The sequence below is a fragment of the Urocampus carinirostris genome, chromosome 13 (genome assembly GCF_059441175.1).
Source record: "Urocampus carinirostris isolate Australia breed hairy pipefish chromosome 13, RoL_Ucar_1.0, whole genome shotgun sequence".
NCBI classification, from domain to species: Eukaryota; Metazoa; Chordata; class Actinopteri; order Syngnathiformes; family Syngnathidae; genus Urocampus; species Urocampus carinirostris.
In genome coordinates, this window is record NC_142361.1 from 31107837 (window position 1) to 31133901 (window position 26065).

The 26065-nt window shown below is 38.8% G+C and overlaps 1 protein-coding gene across 1 annotated transcript in view; it reads right to left on the bottom strand.

The window, feature by feature from the left end:
- Window positions 1–448: 448 nt before the first annotated feature.
- fbxw4 (F-box and WD repeat domain containing 4) overlaps window positions 449–26065 on the bottom strand; it is a 33952-nt gene continuing 8335 nt past the window's right edge. The window contains exons 6-9 of the mRNA XM_088350991.1: window positions 21253–21318; window positions 7507–7647; window positions 2118–2259; window positions 449–619 (exon numbers count right to left, since the gene is read on the bottom strand). Coding sequence (XP_088207117.1) covers window positions 482–619; window positions 2118–2259; window positions 7507–7647; window positions 21253–21318 — 487 coding nt within the window. The 3' untranslated portion in view covers window positions 449–481. The remainder of the gene's footprint in view (window positions 620–2117; window positions 2260–7506; window positions 7648–21252; window positions 21319–26065) is intronic.

A 26065-nucleotide genomic window follows, 5' to 3' on the forward strand; every position in this document is an offset into this window, starting at 1 on the left:
AGTTTTGGAGCAAAACAAACTTATTTGTACAAGGAACGTCCAACAAAGCATAAATGCTTTTAGGCAGATTTTTTATTTGGTATCTGTCGGAATTATCCAGTATTTGGGTAAATATTTTACACGGTTGGATTCTCTGGATTGTCCTTGATGTAACGAAGCCCTTTTTGCAGACATTCAACTAGTTTGATGATGACCAGGGGACGTTATTGGTGAGTTACGCCGCCTAGATAGTTTTGGGGTATCTCATTTCAGACTAATCGTGATGTTTTTTGAGAAATATTTTTTTCATATGGTGGTCATATCTTAAATCCTAAGAGTTTAAGCCTTCCAATGATATGTGGCATGACGTATTTCGGTAACTGGTGACCTGGTATTTGTTTATCAAAAGCCCGGCGGGCCGTCAGAACATTAAGGGGTTAAACACTACAAAAATCGTTAAGTACACAAATGAGGTTTAAAAAAATTACTTTAATTTGCCGTGTCATCTGATAGTGATGTTGAGGTTGTGCCTAAAGTCTAATGAGTGCAGGGAATTTGCCAGGGCTGCATAGAGGTGAGAGCTGCTAAAACGCAGGCAGTACACTGGGCTGCTCACTAGGTTGGAGGTCAACTGGAAAAACTGGAAAATACACAAAACAAAAACAGATTTGACAATATGTTGTTTGATGATTTTGCATAAAAAAAGATACGATTAAATAAAGTGTAAAGAAGGCCCATGCAGATAAACATTTTTATGGTGAAAGAGGAGGTTAAAATGATCCTTTACATCAATGTTTTTTCAACTGGTGAGTTGCAACTCTTCTTCCTGTTCATTCAATCTGCACATTTGAGAGGCACCACATTTAATGTTATTGTGATTTGTAGGTTTTGTTTCCTTTTTCTGTGGATAATAATGGGTCGCAATACGAAAATGGTTTAACAGTGTCTGCCATTGAAGCACAAATATCACTCCTTATTATTTAGATAAATAGATAATTATTGTTGTTTGGGTACATGTATTATTAATATTTTGAATTTTAGTATGTGGCTATTTCAAAGCAGTTTTAGGGGGTGGCTTATATGTGATGTAGGCTTGTGTGTGAGTATATATAGTATATACACGGTACTTGAAGTCATATTGTTTGTGTTTTTTGTTTTTGGAAAAAATGGGAAATATATATTCTACTATCTCTGCTTTAAACTGCACAATCCTTTCATTCGATACATTTGAGAAGTGGAATTATTTTCTTCATTTGGGTCACGGCTTGTAATCAGGGTGCGACGGTGGGTCCTGAAGTCAGACCAGTTGAGAACCACTGCTTTACATAGCCATAACACACATATTTCTGTGGGTTGATATACAGGAAACCCTGTGAAATTGGTATACCCTTCTTTCGGAAATAAGCTGGTACTCAAAGGGTTAAATACCCTACAAACTTAAACCAATGACTATGTTCAACCCTTCTAATAAAACTTCAAAATCTGAATTTAAAGTTATTGTCTTTGCTAGGGTTAAATCAAATGATGAAGTCTGCGACACGAACTGTATACGTCACATAATTATGTCAAATACAATATAATTCAGATTCAGATTCAGATTCAGATCTACTTTATTGTCATTCTAGTACACGTGTATACAGAACGAAATGTCGATGCATCTGACCCCCACAGTTTCCTTGAATGTACAGATATAAATAATGTTGTATTGTATTTTGGCTACGTATAGTATTTTACCATAGTGCCGATAGTGCAAGAAGAGTAGCTAACCAGATGTGCAAAATGGGCAGTCAGGTTAACAAGTCATTAACACTGTAACAATAATGTGCAAGGAGTGGCAAGCTATAAAAAAAACTGCCAGTAGTGCAAAAAGTCAGATTAGCAGCCGTTTAGATTTAAGTTAACTATATGTTAGATTGACCATTTAACAGTCTAATGGCCAGGGGGACTAGACTATTGCGGAGCCTGGTGGTCCTGCACCGCACACTGCAGTACCTCTTCCCAGAGGCTAGCAGAGTGAACAGTCCATGATGGGGGTGAGAGGGGTCCCCGGTAATGTTTTTAGCATGGGATAGGCAGTGCTTCGATTGGACCTTTACAACCCCTCTAAATTGTCAAATCTCATAAACCCATAAACACACCTGTAAACATTCAGTACGTCTTTTATCCCAGAGTCGAACAACGCCGTAGTAGGAGGACCCGCTGGCAATCATGTGATTCCCATCAGTTTGCATGCAGTATAAGGCACTGTCATGAGGTTCTTCCCACTCCATTACGCTCTTCCTGTCAGAAAATTAAATCATAAAATGTAAGATTGCTAGCTAATAGAGCTATAACACAAAACACATATGTTTTGAATGTGTAAAACTGGAGTGTCATGCCCAATTTCGTTGTCACAATAAGTTAGCCCATTTGTAACAATGACAATAAAGGTATATTCTATTCTATTCTATTCTATTTTGATGGCACATTTAGAAGGAAGAAGAAAGTCTGCAGACAAAAAAAGTAAAGCAGCCGAAGAGAACGCTGGGTCAGTTAGAATTAGCACCTTAGCATCACCTGATCAAGTGGGGCTTCTGGTTGCCGTGACTGAAGTCAACAATTGAATTTGGATTTAAAATTATAGAGATTTCTTTTAAACCCACAGATATTACACACTTGTTAAGTCTCCCGATTTGGTCGGGAGACTACCGCTTTGGTTACGATTCTCCCGCATACTGATCTGAGAGCAACATCTACCGATTTCTAAAAATTTCCTTTTTTTTTGGGTCGCCGAAACTTTTATGTAAACAAAGTTTAGCCGATTAAAATGTAGCCGAATTATCCATAGTCTTTATCATCGTCTTTTTCGCCGTTCTGCACCGGAAAAAGCTTTGATCGAGACTCGGCAATCATAATCTCGAACTCCGCGGGATCGTGAGACGAATAAGAGTGCTACATATGGCTATGTTAAAGAACACCAGAAAATTTGGAATAATTAACCATTGTAATAATCACATGTAAATACAAAATAACAATAAAGTAGATTGAAAAACGAATTTTATTGTTGTCTTTTCAAATAATAATAATAATAATCACGGTGAAAAACAATCTCCCGATTTCCCATTTCTGAAACTTAACATGTATGGTATTATATCAATGGTATGGTATCAAATACCTCATGCAAGATTTCTGTGTCAGTTAGCATTAGCGTTAGCACATTAGCATCGCCTGCTCAATTAGGGCTCCGGGCTGGCAACCTTTTAATAAGTGAGGGGGGGGGGGGCATATAACTAAGTAACTATTTTTTCATACACATTTCTTTCATACACATTAGTAAATATATAAGTGATGGCTTTAAAGGCTATGTAACTCATATTAGAAATTATGATTTGGCCCCATGAGCTCATATGCCTCATGCTGCTAGCTAGCTACTAGCTGTGACACCCCTAGTTTGACCCCATGCTGGCAGTATCCTGTATAATCATGATAATGTATGCTACCTTGTGTTGTATGCTATCGCACAATTTCGGATATCTTATATTAGACAAAGGTGGCAAATCCAAAACCAAAAAGTAACAAGACTCGTCACAGTTTAGCCACAGGTGCTCAACTTAAGTAAAATGGAAGGGTGTGTGTGAGCATACCTGCAAGTTAAGTCAAAACACCTGTGGCTTAACAAAGACTGTCACAGGGATTTTACTTTCTAGACCAGGGGTCTCCAACGTGGTGAGCGCGGGCACCAGGGTGCTCCCTAAAGGACATTTGATGTGTCTGCGGACCTGTCCTGAAAATAGTTCACCAGTGCTGGATCATTGTGATTTTCTAGTAAAATAGTCCTTTTAACCCTATTTTGATAATTAACCAGGTAATAACATAGTAACAACATAGTTATAACATGATAAGTTGTTATTGCAGAAATTCGAATAAATAAATTCCAGTTCATGGACAAAACAATCGATTCAAGTATCGATTTTTATTTTGATTAAGGGCTAAACATGACTTGAAGCAATTTATTAAAAGAAGAAAATGATAATCTATTCATGTATTCAACAGATCTATTTATTCATCTTTTTATTGCTTAATCTTACAGGATGTACAACAAAGTAAATTCAAATTTATGGATTTTATAAAGCGAATTAGCAAAAAAAAGCAGTTTCTTAAGCTAGTCATCTGGCTACCTTTTTAGCTATGTACCTACCTTTTTACTTATCTTGCACTCTATCTAGCTAACATTTGATCTTATATGCTAGTTATCAAGCTAAATGTTGGCCTCCTTTCTAGCTAGCTTCCTTTTTAGCTTTTTATCTGACTATTTATTTGGCTTTTTACTCTTTTAGCTAACTATCTATCTCCATTTTAGTTTTTCACCTGTTTAACTTTCTAGCTAGCTATCGAGCTAATTTTATAGCTATTTAGCAAACCATCTAGCTAAGTTTCCATTTTAGAAATTCAAGTCTAATTAGTAATCAAAAGAGCTCTCAGCTTGATAATGGTTGGATAACGCTGTTCTACACCTTTGATAAGACTGGATTTAGAATTCAGCTAAAATAATGTACTTTGTACAGTGTCTTATTTACATTTAGAGCATTGTATTTCTGGAGCACAACATGCTGAGACCTTTCTTCCTTTAAGTTGCATGTGGACTGGTTCTGAAAATAGCTCACCACCAGAGATGGGGTTGTTCGAGGTATTGAAGGAAATTTGACTGTCGTGGTTGACTGAGCCTATTTCAAACCTACTCCTAATGAATACAATCTGGCAATAACATAGTAACAACATGATAACTTATTTAAGAAATGCATGTCACACTTTGCAACTATCAGTGATAAAAAAAAGTAGCTCACAGCTTCAAAAAGGTTGATGACCCCTGGTGTACGGCATCAAGAATAGAGTATGAAGGGGAAAAAGACATCAAGAATGTGTTTGCTATCACATAATGTGTTAGCAATTTGGGATGAGTGTCAAGATTTGAAGAGAAGGTGGAGTAAGGTGTAAATGGTGTAAAGAGTGGTGATAATAAACAAGAACCAAGTAGGTCATGGAGTAAGACATCCGCGATTGAGCATGGAGCAGAGTAAGGCGAGGGAGGCAGAGAATGAATAAGTCAAGTCAAGTCACAATTATTTGTGACGCCCTTAATCACAAGGAGTCTCAAAGACCTGCACGGACCACAGATTGTTGCAAACCACATACTATCATTACACCATCTCCTGATCTAAAACCTACATAAGGGCAGGGAAAAACTCGAAAATCTCAACATGAAGAAAATGGAGAAACCTTGAGAAGGGACCGCACATGAGGTAATCCCCCTCCCAGGATGACCAAGCAATGGATGTTGCAAGGGCATCAATAAACAATAGACGGATATTGTCAACATGAAATATAGGTCATCCATAAGCTATAGAACATAAGTGTCCTTTAAGCCTAGATTTAAACAGTTCCACTGAGGTTACAGATCGAATCTCAAGGGAAAAGAATTGTCCTTCAAATGTAGAAGTCAACACGATGAGTGGACAAATGAAGTGTAGAGCGTATGAATGCCTTACACTTCGTCTGGGATTGTGTATGAGATGTTTTTGCGCATTTTAATTCTGCTTTTGATCCGTCCGAGCAGGAAGTAGAAATTTTGTTATGCTTGCTTAGAAACCTAAATTCCTTAAGCATTTACCCGTACTTGGTTTTACACTTGACTGGTTAGCAGGCACAAGACCTTATTTCTACTGCATGCATTTTTCATTAGATGTCCCAGTAGTTTTGTGTATTGCTACAAGTCTATTGACAATCACTCCAAATATAATGTTCACAACTTGGACATGGTTGAACTGTGGTTTAAAGCTAAAATATTTAAGGACTTAGTGAAGTCAATCAATAGTTATTGATCCGTCCATTAGTGCAGGCTCATCAATGATTAAGAAATACATCCATGCATGCAAGCGCAGACACAAGCATACTACACTTGGACTGGGGCAATGTATAATTCATTGCATTGCTAATTAACAACAGTTTCAAGCATGAAAAAGCCCTAACTATTTATTGATAAAAACAGCTACAACACCACCTGCTGTATCATCTGGTCACCAAGCAAAAATACACTTCACTTGATCTTGGAATCTCTAGGAGCGGTTAATATGACTATTAAATCGACAAGTCATCCATGAGATATTTTCTGAATAAGGGATTCTTAAGTAGTAATGAGAGTTTAATATTATAGTCTTCAATTAAACATGTTTACACTCTGTAAATAGATGTTTGTTAACCTGAACATCTAAGCTGACCCTTGGAGCCTCTTGGTGGTTAAGGTTGATTCCATCCATTATTTATAACTATAGAGGCACCCCCTTCTGAAATTTTAGCCCTGGCCCTACCTTTTTGTTAATCCCCAGAGTGATTTGCCAATCAGATCATATTAATTTGACTTGACTGAACCTGACAGTCCTAAAATAAAGTATTGAAACCACTGTTGTCTGAAATGACCGCCACTCCTTCCAGTTAATTTAGAGAATTTGATTCCTTCAGTTAAGAGTGATGAAAATATCCATGAAATTAACACCCTCCATTATCAAATGAGCTTCATTCCAAGGAAGAACTCACTTGTTTAATTAATGAGACATTAGCTCTTATGTGCCTTGCTTTTCTGGAAGAACATGGCTGTCCCCTTCCTGTTCTACATATCCATTCAACCACTTTCCGTGTGATTGTGCTGTGAGGACAGGTTTGAGAGAATTACCCAAGCCGGTGGGGTCCATAAAATGTATTTAAATGCTGACGACCCTTCTTTGTACTTTTACAACCAGACGGTTTCTCCACCAACGGTCCGCAAAGTCCTTGATACATTTGGGCTTTATTCAGGATATAAAAGTCATTTTTTCCAATCAACCACTTTGTCAAGCTTATACATTTTTCATGACAATTTGTTGCAAATCGATTGAAGTACCTGGGGGTGTAAATTGTCTTTTTTTCCTGCTAAAGGAAAATTGATTTACAAGTACAGTACAGCCCCAGGATTATCATGAACATGCCGATATACTATTGGCTGAACGCCCACCTCCAATTGTCCTTTCATTTCTCTTTGTCCAGTTCAGAATCTCGTGTAGTGAACTTTTATTAGTTTAGTAATGGGTCCCAAGACTTGTAGCGATGATAAAAGGAGATGCAAGAAGATGAAAACCATGAAAATGAAGCTTGAATAAGGATATATGAAGAAGGGATATTTGTCGTTACCCTCGCTAAGGAATATGGCCGTAACCAATCGGCGATCGGGATGATTTTAAAATAAAAGGAGGCAATTGAAGCAACAGTCTTTTAAGACCATTACAATCTTTGCAAGTTTTAAAAATCAGTTTTCATTTTATTCCGCTGTCTCCTTTCCCTCTGCATACACCCACTAACTCCACTCTACCAGGTCACACCAAAGGTAAATATAACTTAGATTGGCTTGCCACAGATATACCTTTAACAAAACCTGAGAAGTGGAATTTTGTGCTTAAATACGATAAAATCAATGTTTCTTTGCATTATGATAAAAGTCAGTCGTCACTGTGCACTCACTGTGGGCTTAGGCGTAGGTCCCAGAGTCTAATAAAAGTGTCGTAGCCACATGTGAAGAGATGAAAAGGTGTCTCAAAGACCATATCCAAAACACCAGCCCCTCGACGGAACCCTGAACCCAGGCTGCAGACACACTCCAACCTGTGAGCAAGGCAAAGGATGAAAAATTAATTTAAAAATAGAATGCATTCTTGTATTGTGCACACGTAGGTGTAATGTTTATTGTGAGAAAGCACACCCACACATTCCCCAAACCCAGAATGGTTGGCAATATTGAGTTAAAACATATCATAAAGGGGTCAGGCCAGAAGGAAAATAAGTACAGATTTTTTTGTATCTACCGATACATAGTCTCAAATCGGATACATTGGGAATCGATATATCTATCAATTGTAGAGACAATGCCCCGAGCCGACTCCGCAGAGAGAACAATCCATTCACAGGAAGTAACCAGAATCTCCAGCTGTATTATAAATATATGGGGTGGGGTCGGGGAGGCCTCGCCGGTCTGGGCTGCCTGGGGACAATGATAACTGAGAAGGTAGAAAGCCACAGCCTGGTCTCCAGAGCCAGGAAACATGGCAAAAACAAATCAGGTTCCTCCCTTTTCCCTATCCCCTGGCTGGAAAAGGTACAATGAATTTGACAAAAGGGATATAGAATTTTTGAAGGAAAGGGGGGGGGTTCACCATGCGGCCACCCCCCTTTTTTTCCAGACCACGGGCTGCTTTGTGTGACCCAAAGGTAGGCAAGAAAGGCTTTTACAACAAACTGTTTGGTGCAGGGCAAATATTATGTAATTTCTAACACGCTACGAAAATACTTTCTGATCATTTAAATTAATTGATTATCTTAACCAAGTTTATGGATCAATAATTCCATTATTGCTACCAAATTTCTTCCCTCGTTCCTATATTTATGACTGCGGGGGATCGTGTCACCAATGTCTTCTAATCTTTTGTGTGACTTAATATTTCTTGTCATGTAAAAAAAAAGTGTAGTTTGTTAGTACCAAATCCATGCATTATTTATTTGTGTGTCTCTACTATTTTTCTTCTGGAATGATCAATCATTATCCATATCAATTAAATGAAAAATCGATAATATAAAGCTAAAATTAAAATATTTTTAGAGTTTTGCTTCCTTCATGATAAATCCTAGACACAATATGATGCTATGTTGAATTAATTCGAGTGTGAAACCGTAAACACTATTTACTGGCCAAAATAGGCGACCATCAAATTAGATGTTGGACCAAATCAATAAAATTTAAAGCAATTTCTCTACACTGTATGTATGTATGTGTGTATATATATATATATATATATATATATATATATATATATATATATATATATATATATACACACACACACACACACACACACACACACAAAACGCATATCCCCCTCGTGGGAAGTGGCTAGAGTCAAGAAAACACTCACATTCACCAAACATTCATTTCCTTTCGCTCTTCCCAACCTGACACTGATCATTACTACAGCACAACAAGGTGTGAGTTGCTGTGCCATGCAACCCTTCATCAGCAGAGAGCCTCGACCTTGGTAATACATAAATTCCAAATTTTCTCAAATGCATTAAGAAAAATACATGCAGAAATTCCCATATAAATGTTGTATTTCATTTCATATTTGTTAACAGATTCATTTCATCAAATTAGTTTTGAAACACACTAAATTAAAGCAAAGCAATGTATTACGTCCCTACATTTTGTAATGTGCATCAAAAAACTCAAATGAGGACAGGGCTAGCTCCGAAAGGAGGGTTTTCTTGCATGACATATGATAAATATCTTGATAAAAAAACTAAATACACGATTACAAAATAGCAAGAACACAAAAAATATAGCTATCTATTTGAATGTTGCCCTTGAGTGCAGTACACATGAATGCTTCATGAAATACATCTTTATATGGAGGAAAAATAGACACACAAAGGGACACTGGGGACAGAAGTGGCACCAAAACAACATTATTTTTATTAGTAGTACAAATATTTTCATCATTTTTGTTCAGCGTGCCGAATTATTAAGGCTGACAGGTCGTATGTAGCCTGCGGGCCATATTTGCTAACAACTGCACTGACGGTTGTTTAAAGACAATGATACGCTGAAACAAACATAGAGAGTAGGTTTTGAGGCAAATCAATCAAAATAGATGCACAGTGTTCATTTTACCTGTGAAAAGTGATGGGTCCCGGGGACTCGCATGCTCAAAAATCTATGGGTCCCAACAGAGATCTATGGGTCCCCAAAATTTAGTGTTATCGAGGTTGACATTGTAAATCAGCGACAAATATATAATATAAATCTATATATTCATTCAGTTTTAATCATGACAGTTTATTGGTAATACAAATCAGTTTTCACTTCAAGATTTTTCGGTTCACAACAATATTGCACATTATTCAAAATAATATTGCTGAAATAATTATATGAATCTATATTTTCATTCAGTTTTAATCATCACAGGTAATTGATAATACAAAGCAGTTATAACTTCAGATTTTTCACTTCACAAAAATATTGTACATTATACAAAATAATATTGCTGAAATATTAGTCTATTCGTGCAGTTTTAATCATCACAGTTAATAGGTAATACGGAGCCATTTATCACTTCAGATTTTCCAATTCATATATTCTTTGTTGTTTGCGGTCCCGCCACAGTTGTAATGCCTTCTCAAGGTCCAATCCATTATCATCCTCCTCATAGCGTAACCAGGAATATAATTGAGTCCATTTTGGCAGAAAAGTCCTTGCTAGGAGTATTCTTTTGTTTGTTTTCTTTCGTCGAATCGTTGGCTTCAACACACGTGTTTTCCTTGCCTTTGCGATCTTCCGAAGAATTTTTCTGCCGTTTGTTCTTGCTGGAATTATTGCCGTTGTCATCACTTTCTGCATTAAGTTTCGACTTATTACTGACACTGAATAAATTACCAATTTTGTGTTGATTTTCACCTAATACTAACTTTTTTCGGAGGCATACTTAGCCTTCACCTTCCCTCGACGACAACCACCACAACAATGACCTAATCTCGAAACAACGAGATCTCGTTTGCCGAGATCGGCGTGCAGACAAAAACTCGAACCGCGAGACCAAAACAACAATGGCGGATCTGCCTGACGAAAAGTTTGGAGTGCGGTAAATCTTTGTTTGAAAAAAAATGTAATCGGGTAAAAATGACAATTTTGTTTCAAAAAAGTTGCGTCCCTGGGACGCACGTTAACTTGACACTATGCGTCCCCAGCAAAAACGATGCGTCTAGGACGCAGGGACGCGGGCAAACGAGAACACTGGATACATAAAAACATGAAAAGTCTCTCTTCGCCTAATGAACTTGAATAAGACACAGAGTACAATCCTCTGAGAGTAAGTCCCTGTGCTAATGTGAAACACAATGTTTTTATAGGTTGAAGTGGCGTGACTTGTGTGGTATAGTCCCAACTCAATAAATCTCCATGCTCCCTAGATCACAGCTCCGTACAGCAGCACTCTTGATTAATAGAAAATAACCTGCACTCAACAGTGCGTATTATTGCATTATAACTGTCTCTTTGTTGCCATTTAATACCCTTCGTGACCGTGACTGTGTGTGACTTTCTCACATTTGATACCTGTCCCATAGCAACCATTTAATGCAGTCCTCTTGCCTTAGTGACTAAGCAGCCCTGTACAGCACTCCCTTCTCCATTCCTCGCCCCGAAGCTCAATCCAGAGGGCCTGTCTGGTAATCCCTCAGTTTTACCCCAGGGGACCACCTTATTGGAGTAGAACCTTCTCCACGGGGCGCCTTATTGGGTGAGAGCTTTCTCATTGCCAGGTCTCATGGCAAAGTCTTAGCCAATAGGGAGTCCTAGATTTGGCTGATTTGGAGTCTGTGTGGGGTAGTGACCCCTCATTTTGTCCTAAACACTAAAACCAAGCGGTTTAGCAAATGCCATAGAGCAGCAACCCCACCCTGACTCGCCCGACCCGACACGCAAACCTCTAAAAAAGAATTACGAAGTGAAAGAGTGACCAACATGGAACTTCATATTGATGACAAAATTCAGTATTTTACTCTAGTTATGGCTAGGCTAGATTTGCAAGATGTGAATCAAATAATTAGAAAAACGGTAAACTGTTACACAGATCAAGAAGAAGGATATATTTTTATCCAAATTAGAAATGTATATAGAAACTTGCACAGGAACCATATTAATGCAAAAAGCAGACTTATGCATTCCATCAATATTGACAATCTATCTATGACTAATTTCAAGGAATAGTCTGACTGGGATCAGAAGTTGGATTTTTGAAGCAATCCAAAAGAATCATTTAATTGCTCGGAGACAAACATTTAACCCTACATAAATGGCGTTTTCAAGTACAGTATTCCGATCGCAAATACGAAGCGGGAGTGACGTCATTAAGCAAGTCAACGTTTCCGCATTTAACTTTTGACGTTTATGATTTCATTCACATCACTCAGCAAACTAAGTGCCGTGATTGTTTCCTGCGCACTCCAAAATTGAGATACGTTGCTGTGTCCAATGTCGAGGAAGTACACTGCCACAAATCCCTTTTTCCAACCACTGACTCTGCCAACACCTCGAAAGACCAACAATCAGGGTTGGGTAAAGTTACTTTAACTTGATTACTTTCCATTACTTTTGCATTACTTCAATACCAAATATGCTACTAAAAGACAAAATGAACTAAATATGAATAAAATGACTCAATTTTGTGCAGGCTCGGGGAGTAACGGAATACATGGAACGGCACAAATGATGTTGGCAAGCTGTTTGGATTTATTTTCATTTCGTTTCTGTCGCATTTTATGTTCGTTTTGCCGGAGATCAAAGAGATCAAAGCCAGGAGAGAAAGCTTACCACGTGTTGTGAGTCATCATTTTATTCATATTTAGTTTATTTTGTCTTTTATTAGCAAATTTGGTATTGGAGTAATCCAAAAGTAATTGAAAGTAATCCAGTTAAAGTAACCCTACCCAACCCTGCCCACAATTCATTCACAGGAAGTGACCAGACTCTCCAATTGCATAATAAAGATTTGAAACCCCAAAGTATTCATTTTTAATCATGTTTCATGCCAGAGGATTTATTTCATTGTGTGTTCAAATGAAATTTCGCCTATCATCACGTTAAATCTTACATAATTGATCACTTTTACAAAATGTTCATGAAACTGCAACTATTAGCGTCTTAAACATTTAAACGTGAACTCCGGCAAAAGGTTCATTTGAAATTTAAACAATTGCAAAGGTAAAGAAGAAATAAAATATTGCAGGTTGAAGTTTCCTACCTTGCTGAATCATTCGGAATAATTATTAATAATTAAAAATTAGTTCTTATGTAAAAGATCAATAAGATAAAAAAAAATGTACGAGTGGACGAAAAGTGAAAGGTCTAACGACTCTAACCCAACCATTGTAATCAGAATACTTGCAGCCGGACTAAGACTTTAATCGGATATCTGTGTGTGTTTACATGGCTTTGCATAATCAAAACACTGGCTATACTTTCCAATTGGATTATTGCCTGCATACTAATATCATTGAGGAATAATGAAACATTGCCAGAATTAGATTTTCTTTCATCAATCCAACTGTAAAATGTCCGTTCAACAGATCTGACATTGTTGAACTTAACATTATCATGCTGCCTTCAAAAAACCATTCGGGTAAAAAAAAGTTGGAAATCCAGATGATATTTTATAGCAGATTGCTTTTTAAAGATGTATACAAGTTGCAATCGACACCACATATTGCTAACAATAGTATATACAATTCCGTTACCCCTGCAAACAATAATTACCGCAAAATTTGGACTATAAAGCTCACCTGATTATAAGCAGCACCTAGTAAATTTTTAAAGGAAAAACTATTTTGGACATACACCTGCAACCTACTACAAGCCACAATCTACTATAAGCTGCACGAGCCCGCATTGAAGCATGAGATATTTACAAAGAAAGACAGTACAAAGAAAGAGTTTTAATAATATACGGTAGCTTCCAATGGGCCTGCCGGTGGACCGCCGGACTATAGATAAACAAATACTTGTCTGTACGATGTCACCAGTCCCTGAAATAAGTCATGCCAAATACCATTGGGAAGCTCGAACTCTTGGGATTCACGATATGATGACCATTTCAAAATAAACTCATCACGATCAGTCTGAAAACGAGATACCCGAAAACTATTAAGCCAGGGTAACTCGCCATTACGTTCCCTGGCCATCTATGAATATCCGCGAAAATGGAATATATACTCCAAAACACACGATAATGCTGACAAATAATTAGGAATCCGCCTTAAACATGTGTGCTTTGTTGGACGTTGCTTCTGGTAATTCTTTCGTTTCTCCACATTATTTCCATTACAAATAAACAGACTCGTAAAATTATTCCAAATATGGAAGCTAGCCCTCCCCTTTCGATTGACATATTTTCTATGATGATGGTATGTTCATGCTAGTTTTATTCATGCACAAAGTGCGAAGTTACATTAAACTTGCATCTACTTCGACACATATATTCCACCTGTCTTACTCTTACCTTTACTGCTCGAGTGCCACTAGAAAAGATGCATGAATTAGTCGCATCATTACATAAGCTGCAGTTGAAAGCTTCGGAAAAAGGACGCGGCTTATAGTCCGAATTTTACAGTAATATATATATATAGAGAAATACATTTAAATCCTGTTATAAGATTTAATTTCAGATTCCTGAATGTTAAAAAGGTATCCATCTATTGTGAATCCTGGTGCTAGATATGCGAGAGTTTCAAAAGAACCCTGATAACACGAGGAGAAAATACTCAATTTGAAATAAGAGCCTCGCTTCATATTCACATTTTTAGGGGAAAAAAGAGCCCATTTGAAAAATATATAGATAAAAAAAAAGCAGGTAGACACCATGGACCTAACTTGCATGGTCAGCAAATATTTAAGGGGGTGTTGGACATTCACAGACTTTGTGATTGTCATGAGGGGCTACGAGCTGCGCGACACAGGGTCTATGTCCCGATTTAAGCCTGCCGTGTCTCACTGCAGGAGTTTGGCTGTTATTAGGGGCCACACACACACAGCCCGTGAAAGGAGAAATCATTAATGAATAGTCAGAGGGGGAAAAAAACGGAAAAAGCTAAGGGCATTATCCATTTGTGAAGGCTGCTAATTAAAAGCACTGTTTTGTCATTGGAGTGGTTGCAGGCTATGTTAAGGGATGAAGTCTAGAAGCATGGGGTGACACGGGGTAACAAGACCAGGTGTCAAAAGCTGTCTGACAAGAAGAGAATGGTGGCCCTGCTGAGGTTTTTACTTACTAAAACAAACAGAAGGGAGCTTCCCGACCTGTTGCCATTCCACCCAATTTACCTTGCACCTCTGAGAACAAAACTTCAGGAATGCAATATTTCCTGTCCAAGGTAATCCTAAGAAATGTGCACTGGGAAAGACAAAGCCGCTGCAAATTGTATGACATTTGAGACAATCTTTTCAGGATTGTGGAATGCAGAAATGTCGCTATGGATTCTAAAAAAAAGGGGATTTTCCTTTTTCAGGGAAGACGAGAGAATCTTTGGGAATGCTGTGCGCGGTGTTTGGGTCTAGGCGAAGGGGAGAATTGGGTTGCTATGCTAAAGCTCACTCTTAATGCTTGATTACCTCTGAATTATTGAGTTTTTGAGAAAGAGGTTTTGTTAATGCAGCAAATTAAATACATCTAAACAGAGAGTACAGCTCCAGCACAATGTATTATTTATCTTCATTATTTGATTATTTAATATTATCATTGATTTCACATACCGTAAATTCTGGACTATAAGCCGCTACTTTTTTCCCAAATGTTCAGCCCTGCGGCTTATTCAGTGAAGCGGCCAATTTATGGAATTTTTCTAACGGCCACCAGCGGCGCTGGAGTATAAAAGGTAAGATTAAGACCAGTGGAATATGTGCGCCAAGAGGGACTGCAACCTTTAAGTTTAAGCATACGTTGACTGTAAAGTTAAGGTACGTTCCGAAAATGAGGAAGACGCCCTTAATGGCGATAGTTATGAGGAGGAAGTTGAGGACGATCTTCCGTGTATTTCACAATTTCGGGGTGCCTTTTTTTTGACAGGTTTGTTTGATACACCGCGAGCGTGATCCTACTAGCGTGTTGGTACCTTTCAAAGGCACAGTTTGGGATGAAAGTTATATTATTATTATTATTAAAGCTTTGAAAACTCTCTCGGTGTACCGTCTTTCTTCGTAAATATGTGTAACCATGTATAATATGTATTTGTAACTGTATATTTTTGTAATGTATTTATTTTAGAGATTTATTCTGTTATGTGTTCTACGGACGAATCAAAAAGAAGGGGCGGAGCAAACGCGGGCTGATGGGAATTGGGGTAAAGCCGAGTTACCGGTAGATCTGTCTGTTGTCGCAGCGGACAATAGTGGATATATATTTTTCCCACCCTTAACTTTGGAAATATACATTTTGTCTCCGTGGATTACTTTCAACGGGACCCTGACTTTACAAGTCTGCATCATACGTTAATTACGGGTATCATTTTCAATTTATGATGCCTACTATGGTTCTGAAATTGAGTACTACCTATGTAGTTACAATCATGGAACTTACAGCCTGGTCTGAGTTCAAGTTGTAATTGTGTCACAAGTATTAATGCGGGCGCAGGTGGCTTATACATAGGTGCGGTTTGTATAAGAACAAAAGTGGTAAATCACTTAAACAGTGGTGGTTGCGGCTTATAATCAGGTGCGCTCTATAGTCCGGGACTTACGGTAAGTGGTTTTCGAGTCTCAGTCAAGGCGGGCACGGATGCATTTGGCCTTTCCCAAAATCATTTTCAATTACACCTCCACTACGCAGTGTTTTTTTTTAATACGGTACAATAGAAAGAATCAATTATTTATAGGATCTCATATTTAAAAATTAATGGGGATTGTACATTTTAAAACACTAGTTTTATATTTATTTCTAAAATAACTTATCATGTTATCATTATATCATTACTATGTTGTTATGTTATTAATTGGCTGTAATAACAATAATAATAATTCCATTTATTTGGTCCCCTTAGGCAAATTCATTTCACCGCAGTACAGTCAGTGCTGTCGCAGCAGACCGTGCGGCAGAGGACCTACCAGGCCCAACTCTGCTTAGCTTTCCAAGATCAGATGTACTCAGGCTGGTATAGCCGTAAACAGTAACTATTAGAAATATCGTTAAATTAGGCTCAGTCAACTTAAACACCTGCTTTCCTTAATTTTATATATAATTAAAAAAAATTTGGGAGAAATGACCATGTATATAAAGAAACTACTCATGTTGATGATATGTGATAACCAAATTTCTTAGAAAATAACAATGACCCATTAACGGTGAGCTATTTTCAGACCTGGTCCGTGGGCTATTCAGGTGGTTGTAGGGGGCTACTGGGTACTTGCAGGTACCACCTTGGAGACCCTTTAACTAGACATATCGCAGTAAGAAATTGCCTCCCTAATAACATTAAGCATTTCTTTTAAAGTAAGAAGAAATATATCATTTAATGTGGGTCATTTATGTTCAAAACATATAAAGGCAATGCCCAACTTATGAACGAGTTCCGGACGATCGTTTATAAGTTGAGTTAGTTTGTAAGTTGCTTCAGTGCTATATTTTGTATGTTTAAGGTTTATACAAGTGTGTTTAAGGCTTGTATAAGTAACTTACCGTAAATTCCGGACTACAAGCCACTACTTTTTTCCCAAACTTTCAACCCTGCGGCTTATTCAGTGATGCGGCCAGTTTATGTAATTTCTCTAACGGCCGCCAGCGGCGCTCGAGTACAAAAGGTAAAATTTAGACTGCAACTTCTTAGCTTGCGCACAAATTAAATTAGCGGAGACATATCCTCATCATGCTAATTGCAACAAAAAAGGCACATGACGCATCCTTCAAATTAAACGCATCGAGCAGTCCGATATATAAGGAAACTTTGCTTTGCGAGCGTGTTGCAAGCGTGTTTTTAATCAGAGAGCGTGGGACGATATCTATATGACAAAGTCTCTTTCCCATACTGAAGGAAGACGACTATGATGACATCGGTTAAAAGGAGGAAGATAAGGACGGTTTACCGTGCTTATTTCAAGCACGGTATGTTTTTTTTACAGAGCTGTTTTCTGTGTTGAGAGCGTGTTCCTAGTAGCGTGTCGCTACCCTTCACAGGCACGATTTGGGATGAAAGTTATAATATTATTATTAAAGCTTTGAAAACTCTCTCGGTGTACCGTCTTTCTTTGTAAATATGTGTAATCATGTATAATATGTATTTGCAACTGTATATTTTTGTAATGTATTTATTTTAGAAACTTATTCTGATATGTTTTGTGCGAGCAAATGAGAAAGAAGGGGCGGAGCAAACGCGGGCTGACGGGAAGTGGTGTAAAGGTGAGACGTGTTTGTGGACGCGGCCAACAATAGTGGATATATATTTTTCCCACTGTTACCTTTGGAAATATACACTTTTTTCCTTGGATTACTTTCAACGGGCACCTGGACTCTGCAGGTCTGCATTAAATTTTGAGTACCGGTATCATTTTCCGTTCAATTTGCCGGCTGTTATTTGAACTTAATCGGGTATTGGTTAATTTCGTGTTTGAATTGCGTTCTTTCAATGTGGGCGCATGCGGCTAATATACAGGTGCGGCTCGTATATGTACAAAATCGGTTTGGTGGGTGCGGCTTATAATCAGGTGCGCTCTATACTCCGGAATTTACGGTATATTTATTTGTACTAAAATAAACTTTTCATAAAATAATATGCACTATAAACATAAAGTTAAGTGTAACTTATTTTTGGAAGATGTACTTCGAGAGGTCCTCCTGCGTGGTAAAAGGGGCCGGAAAAAGGCGTTCCGACCATTTTCTCAACCGCATCAAGCTTTCTTATTACACTTTCATTTCAAAAGAAACGGCTCGCCTCTTCTTTACACTTTACACCAACCATATTGAATGGATGCACGAGATATTAAACATTAAAAACGTCAAAGTTCTGAGCACGCTTGAGATTCAGTTCAAGCAGCACTGTATGCTTACATATAAACTAGGAAGAGAAAGCGGATTTTTTTTTTACTTCCACATACCGGTAGCGGCGGAAAGAAGCACTACAGTAATGTCCAGTACTCGGAAAAAGGTGCACACAATAAAATATCTAACTTACAGCAATGTCCGGATATTTTTCGACATCCCGAAAAAAAAGTTCTTATCTACCGTTTTACGTAAGTCGAATGTTTGTAAGTAGGGGAGCATCTGTACAATGAAAAGCAGTATTGCAAGTGTGATTGTTCTAGATGTAAGATGATCGAATAAACATAATGATTCAACATAGATGGATAGATATCTAAGAAAAACTCTATTTGTCTATAAATCAATCCATTCATTGACAATGCCCTGTTCCCGTCAAGTAAAGTTTTTATTCCACTCAAATGAATTAATTCAAACGTGATAAATCGGTCGGATTCAAGTTAATTTAGTTGACCACTTTGTACATCCCCTCACACCTCCCTATTTGTTCTCTCTTCCGTCTCACATTCCCAGCCCTTGGGAAAAGGCAGTGGAATATATTGTTATTGTGTTGTCTTGTTTAAATCTGAACAGGTAAAGCTAAGAATGAATGGGGCCTTGGGAGGGATGGATACAGTTTAAGCCATGCCTTTCACGCGCAGGAATTTTCCAACTCCCTCGTTTAAAGAGCTTCAGTCGGAAAGCTAACATGCAAAGGAAGTTAAACAAAACAAAAACAATTGCATTAAATCAACTGAAAAGAGTTTTACCGTTGGTTAACACCCCTTCAACATTTGTTTAACACACACACACATAATTTAAATTGAACCACTAGGTGGGGCTCTATATAGAGATATATTTTCATACAGATCGCTTTAGAACAGGGGTGTCAAACTCATTTTAACTCGGGGGCCACACGATCAACAAACATTCAGTCAGGGGCCGGACTAGTAGATTAAAGAGAAAGAAAAAGAGAGATAAAGAAATAAGAGAAAGAGGGAGGGAAAAGGAGAGAGGGCGGGACAAAGACAGAGAAAGAGAGTAGAGGGAGAGAGCGTGACAAACAAAAGATAAAAAGTCGTGAGAGAGGGGGAAAGAAAAGGAGAGGAAAAAAGAAATCCAAAAAGAAATAGAAAGACAGAAGGAGAAAAAAGAGAAAAGAAAGCACGAAGGGTAGGAAGAGAGAAAGAGAAAAGAGAGAAAAGGAAAAAAGGAAGTTAGAGTAAAAGAAGTTAAAAAGACACAGAGAGAAAGAGACAAAGAGCAACAAAGGAAGAGAAAAAGAGACACAGAGAGTGAAAGTGAAAGAGACAGAGACAGAGTGGGAGAAAAGGGGTGGAAAAGAAAGAGAGAGAGAGAGAAAGATAAATAGATACAAGTACAGTGTCTTAGTGAGAGGCACATGGCTCTGGCAACATCAAGTTGACATATTTTAACCTACAGCTCGTTTTTCTCTTGCGCTTCTCTGAGTGTTGTCTCGCTGGCCGGATTCAATCCCTCAGCGGGCCCGATTTGGCCCGCGGGCCGCCTGTTTGACACCTGTGCTTTAGACTATGACTGTTATAAAACATGTGTTTTTGATTTCTTTGGGACTTTATACAGGTGAGTAACATTTTATTGTTTGTGGCTAAGCAAACAACAACTGGAATCTTAAAGCCCCACCTCCGTCTGATAGTATTTTCAACAGTAGTGATTTTTGTCACGGTTGCCATTGCGCCCAATTGGCCCGCGCCCGTGTGTCACGGTTGCCATGGTGCCCAATTGGCCCTGCCCGGGTGGCGCCAGCTGGAGCTTGTTGACAGATTGGCTCCCTGTCAGTATTTAAACTCTGTCCAGTCAGTCCCCTTTTGTCGGTCCGTCTGTGAATCTCCGTTTTTACACGGCAAGCTCTTTTTCGCCTGTCCTGAGTTTTTGCTCTTGTTTTTCTCCCGCTACGATCTGTTAGATCTCGACCACGTCTGCTCTTCCGTCCCGAATAAGGATCTGTTTTTTATCTCGACCACGTCTACGTTCCTCTCCTGGTTTTTGACTTTTTTCCGTTCCCGACACTGCCATCGCTAGGCGCGGAAGTCCCATTTCTGCGTCTGAGCAACCTACTCCCCGCGACCAGCGATCTCCTGATCGTCTGTGCACTCCTTTCCCTTCTTCCCAATAAAACTGTGAGAAACGTTACGCGAGTGCGACCCGTCTCCGTTCTGGTCCTGACAATTTTTGGCTTAATTGTTGCCCCCAACAGCGGTACAGCCCAAGTTTGATGTCAAATAGATAATAAGTTTACGACAAGAAACTTCCCAGAAAAAGCCTGTATTTATTTGCTACTCCAAGGGGCACTATAGAAGTATTTTTTTCTATTGGCCATTAGAAAAATGCACAAATTTGCCACGTCATTGCATAAGAAAAAGTCACAGCTTATAGTCCAAATTTGTAGGTATTCATAGATGCTTACAAAAAAAAATTGGTTAGACCTACATTATATTTTTACCTCATTGATTGCCAAGGTATTGGATTTGAGACTGTATTGGCAGATAAAACACATCCAATCAATTCATTTATTTTTTGTCCTGGCCTCTGCCATTTTTCTAACCTAATGCAGCCAACAACTCGAAAAGTTTGCTCACCCCTGGGTTACAGAGCCCTTCTTTTTTGTTTGTTTGCATTTCTGCCTTACCGTTCAACATCCCAAATGCGAAGAGGGGAGAAGTTCTCGCAACAAGCTGTTCCGGTTACAAAGGAACTGCAAACAAACATGGTACGAGTTTGATCAGATATTGCAGCACTTGTCAAAAGAAACAAGATTATTGACCAAATTCATTCATGTATAGCCAGGGTTGGGTAGGGTTACTTTAACTTGATTACTTTCAATTGCTTTTGGATTACTCCAACACCAAATATGCTAATAAAAGACAAAAGAAACTAAACATGAATAAAATGACTAAATTTTGTGCAGGCTTGGGGAGTAACGGAATACATGGAACGGCAAAAATGATGTTGGCAAGCTGTTTGGATTTATTTTCATTTTGTTTCTGTCGCATTTTATGTTAGTTTTGCCGGAGATCAAAGCCAGGAGAGAAAGCTTACCACGTGTTGTGAGTCATCAAATTTATTCATATTTAGTTTCTTTTGTCTTTAATTAGCATATTTGGTATTGGAGTAATCCAAAAGTAATTGAAAGTAATCAAGTTAAAGTAACCCTACCCAACCATGTGTATAGCGCACACTTGTGTATAATATGCACCCGTCATTTTTATTCAGAATTGGTATAAAAGTTTGCTTTAGTGACAATGTTGAATACGTGCATAACGAAAAACATTTATTGACAATGTAAACTAAGAACACAATACCAACATAAAATGTACAATGTATATATTAAATGTCTTTCAAAGTCCGATTCATCTTCAGGTACACCAAAGAGTTTTTTCCCTTCTCATGTTTTGTTCTTTTTATGTTTCAGGATGACTTTGTTTTCAACATTTGCTCCTGATACTGTGACAAAAATAATGTGATAGTGAGATAAAACTTAAGGCCTTTTCATGTTATCTATATCACAATGTGGTAAGTATTCAGTGCTCTCACCGCCGTGACCCGGTTCGATTCCCATTGTATCCAATTCTTCGCAACTGTTTTTCCACTGATCAATCAATGCACACAGTAAGATACTACCGTATAACGCGCTCCTAAATTTTGAGGTTTCATGCTCACATGATAAAATAACAATTGGATTATGGCCTGACTGATAGGATATAGGTAGGAACGAGGATAAAGGGGCTAGGTGGCGAGAGCACCATAGGGGCAGCTGTCAAACCCGTTAGGCAGCAGGGCCCACTGGCAAGCCTCTGGTAATTAGTGTTGGGTAAACTCATTTAGGGTCCAAATGGGTCGGGTGAGGCCGGGACCAGTATGCGTAGTGGGTGACCTCTGACACTGCTGACATAGGATACAATAGGGTTATGGTCACAATCACTATCTGGATCCTATTACTCTCGATTACTCACATTACTCACCCTTCGGTGGGTGATGGCTCCGGGGGAGGCAGGGTGGAGGACCCTCGCCTCACAATGACAGAATTGGTACCCCTTCGTGTCCCTTTTCTCCCGCACCCATTTAAAGCACCCAACAGGCTCGATCAGGGTCAGAGCTTGCACTGATATTATAGCTGCTAAGGTCAGGGCCTCTCTCACTGAATGCAGGGCAGGTGTCCACCCTAAACACACACGGTCTCTCAGATGGAATGAATATCCTCCACTGCTCCTATGTGTGTTTCACCCACTAACTTTCAATTTACGGGGGTAAATCCGAGCTACGAGCAGTACCAGAGGCAACGACTGGGGTCCGCTCAAGATCACTCACCACCAGCATCATACGCCTGATTCTGTGCCACTTGTTTATGTTACGTAGCAAGTTATTTTGTTTTTATCAAATTGCATCTACTTTTTGGGATTTTTTTCTGACACCAGCCATGACTTCCGGAAAAGGATATCCGAAGGTGTTTGGCGAGATAAAAAGAATAATGTCAATATAGACTAAGCAGGAAATAATTGACAATCCTGGTGTTTTCTTGTGAGTGACCCAAGAGTACAATGAAATGCTATTGGAACAGAAAGATGTCATCAGGGCTATAAAACCGAACAGGGGCGTGACTGTTCTTTCAAAACTGGGAACTACTATTCATGGCGAGATTAAGAGACTTGTTTTTGAGGATACGCGCCAAGGAGCTAGCAGCAGCTAGCAACACGGAGAGCAAATGTTTCTGTCCAACTACAAGGACCTACAACTTGAGGCAGCTTCAACAAAGAGGGAATCATCGTCTGGTACAACCGGAATGGATTTCAAACCCAACCATGGCTGGTTGTGGCTGTGGTTTGGCCTGAGGAAGCAGCGAGTGCAGGTTACAGAGCCTCGAAAGAAGTTTCGCAATTTTTGCTTCATTGAGAAAACGTAAAATAAAAACAATATGCTGTACAAACTGTTTGTGTCTATGTTTATTTAAAGACAAAGAAACCTTAATTTTAAGTGCACAGTAAGTGCTTACATATTAACAGTGTCTTGTGCTACGGCACTCTTTCTACACCTGCTAACTCCCTTTATGGTAAGTGCTCATAAAAACTCGAATTTTATTTCATGAACACCTTATTTTTTGTATTACTGTATTATTTATGTTAAATTCCTACTTGAATGTGTTTTATCGATCAGGGTTGGTTTTTAATTATTTCATATCAGAAAAATTGGCTTGTTACATGAACAATTTGAGCTACGACTACAATCCTGGAACAAATAAAGCTCGTATGATGAAGTACTGCTGTACTTGCCTTGAACATACACAGGTCAATCATGACTGGCATGTTGTCGCATCAAAACAATAATTTTTTTCCAGTTATTCCAAAGATAAGTTAGTGTTCTCTTCGAATTAAATGATGAAAATCAAAACAAATTAAATAAGGTCAAACGAACCAAGGGTTAATTACACATGAATACCCACAACCCTACTGAGGGAATATGCAAGTGTTTGGACAAGGGTTTAAGGGGGGCACAGGGGGCGGGGGGCTTACACTTTGCACCCTCCTCGCCTCTCCAAATCCAATCAGGTCCGTCAGAGAAAGGGTTGTTAATTTGTTGCGCTTGACCCCGAGCTTTGTACCCAACATGTATGCAGTTTGTAAAAGGTGCTTTTATCTGCTGTCTAAATATGTCTGAGCCCAAAGGGTTATGACACTTTTATATTGCTCACAGAGGGAGACAATAGCCAAAGGCTGCAACTGAACCCCGACTAATGGACACACACCCGACACACGCACAAAGACCAGGCCCCCCCGTCACACTTGCTCTTGTATTCTTGCCAAGAAAAAAAAACACATAGGTCCCTGTAATTACTTTTTAGAAGAGTTTATTGTTGTATTTATTGAAATCATTAAAAAAAGTTTATTATTTTCTTAAGGCGACAAACTAAACACAACAGGGTAATAATAACAAAACTCCAACAATCTAAAAGACCAATGGATATATGCTGAAAAGGATTAATATCAAGTTTATTTGGAAATCATGGTATTGGAGCCTCCAGTAGCATAATTGCACGTCTGAAATGTTTTTTTTTTTTGGTTTATTTCTCTCTAATTCCCCTTTTGTGCTGTTTTATCGTTTTGATATGAATATGTTCTCTCTGCAAGAAAAATATTGAATAAGGGTAGGCAGTTTGAAGCTTCTACTTCAGCCTACTCCATTTGAGGACATCCATCCATCATCTGCACCACTTATCCTCAGTAGGGTCGCGGGGGTGCTTGGAGCCCATTCCAGTTATCTTTAGGCAGTGGGCATGGGACACCCTGAACCAGTTCCCAACAAGTTTTAGGACACAGAGACAACGATTAACTCGCTCATTCACAATTTCGACCGGCCAAAAAAACTGACATACATGTTTTTGGAATGTGGTTTTCAACTTTTTTCAGTTGTCACGCTTGCCATGGCGCCCAATTGGCCCCGCCTGGGTGGCGCCAGTTGGAGCTTGTTGACAGATTGGCTTCCTGTCAGTATTTAAACACTGTCCAGTCAGTCCCTTTTTGTCGGTCCGTCTGCGAATCTCCGTTTTTACACGCCAAGCTCTTTTTCGCCTGTCCTGAGTTTTTGCTCTTGATTTTCTTCCTCTACAATCTGTTTGATCTCGACCACGTCTGCTCTTCCGTCCCGAATTACGACTTTTTTTTATCTCGATCACGTCTGTTCTCCCGCCCCGAATACCGATCTGTTATTTATCTCGACCACGTCTCCTCTCCTCTCCTGGTTTTCAACTTTTGTTCCGTTCCCGACACTGCCTCTTGCTAACCCTCACTATGACACGGTTAAATCTTCACTGTCTTGTTCCCTTACGGATTTGATTTCAACATTGTGTCCTGCAGTCTAACCGCTTTCCGTTCACATTGATGTTCAAAATCATTATTCAATAGTACAGTAGTAATTGGTAAACAACTATTTATGCAGTACTTTTATTTGTTAAGCTTAAGCCTGTAAAAAAGTAAGATTTCTGTTTCAGTGTATGATATAATAATTGTATAATAATTACAAAAAATAAAGATTTGTACTTCACGGCATTGGCCTTTTCAGTTTTTTTTTCCCAGTTGCAAAACTATTTACACATACCCCCAATAACTATGATTAGGGCCTTTCTTTCTCACTCCCACACTGCCATGCATGGACACACAAGCACGTTCACACACATGCACACGGTGGAGCCACACTCTGTGGTGCCACCCACCCCCTGTGGCCCTTTTGGCTTCTGTTTGTGTGTAAGGTCACCGGGACATTCCTCAACCGGCCTCTCAGCTCTGTTCAGCCGGCTGGAACGTTCACACTGGACGCCACACTGATATGACGGGGATGACTTTGCACTGTTTTCTGCATTAATTTTTGCTTTGATATCAACCATGAATACGAAAGATATTCCCATTTGTAATCAGGATAACAATAATGATGATGGACTATAAAAGTGACAT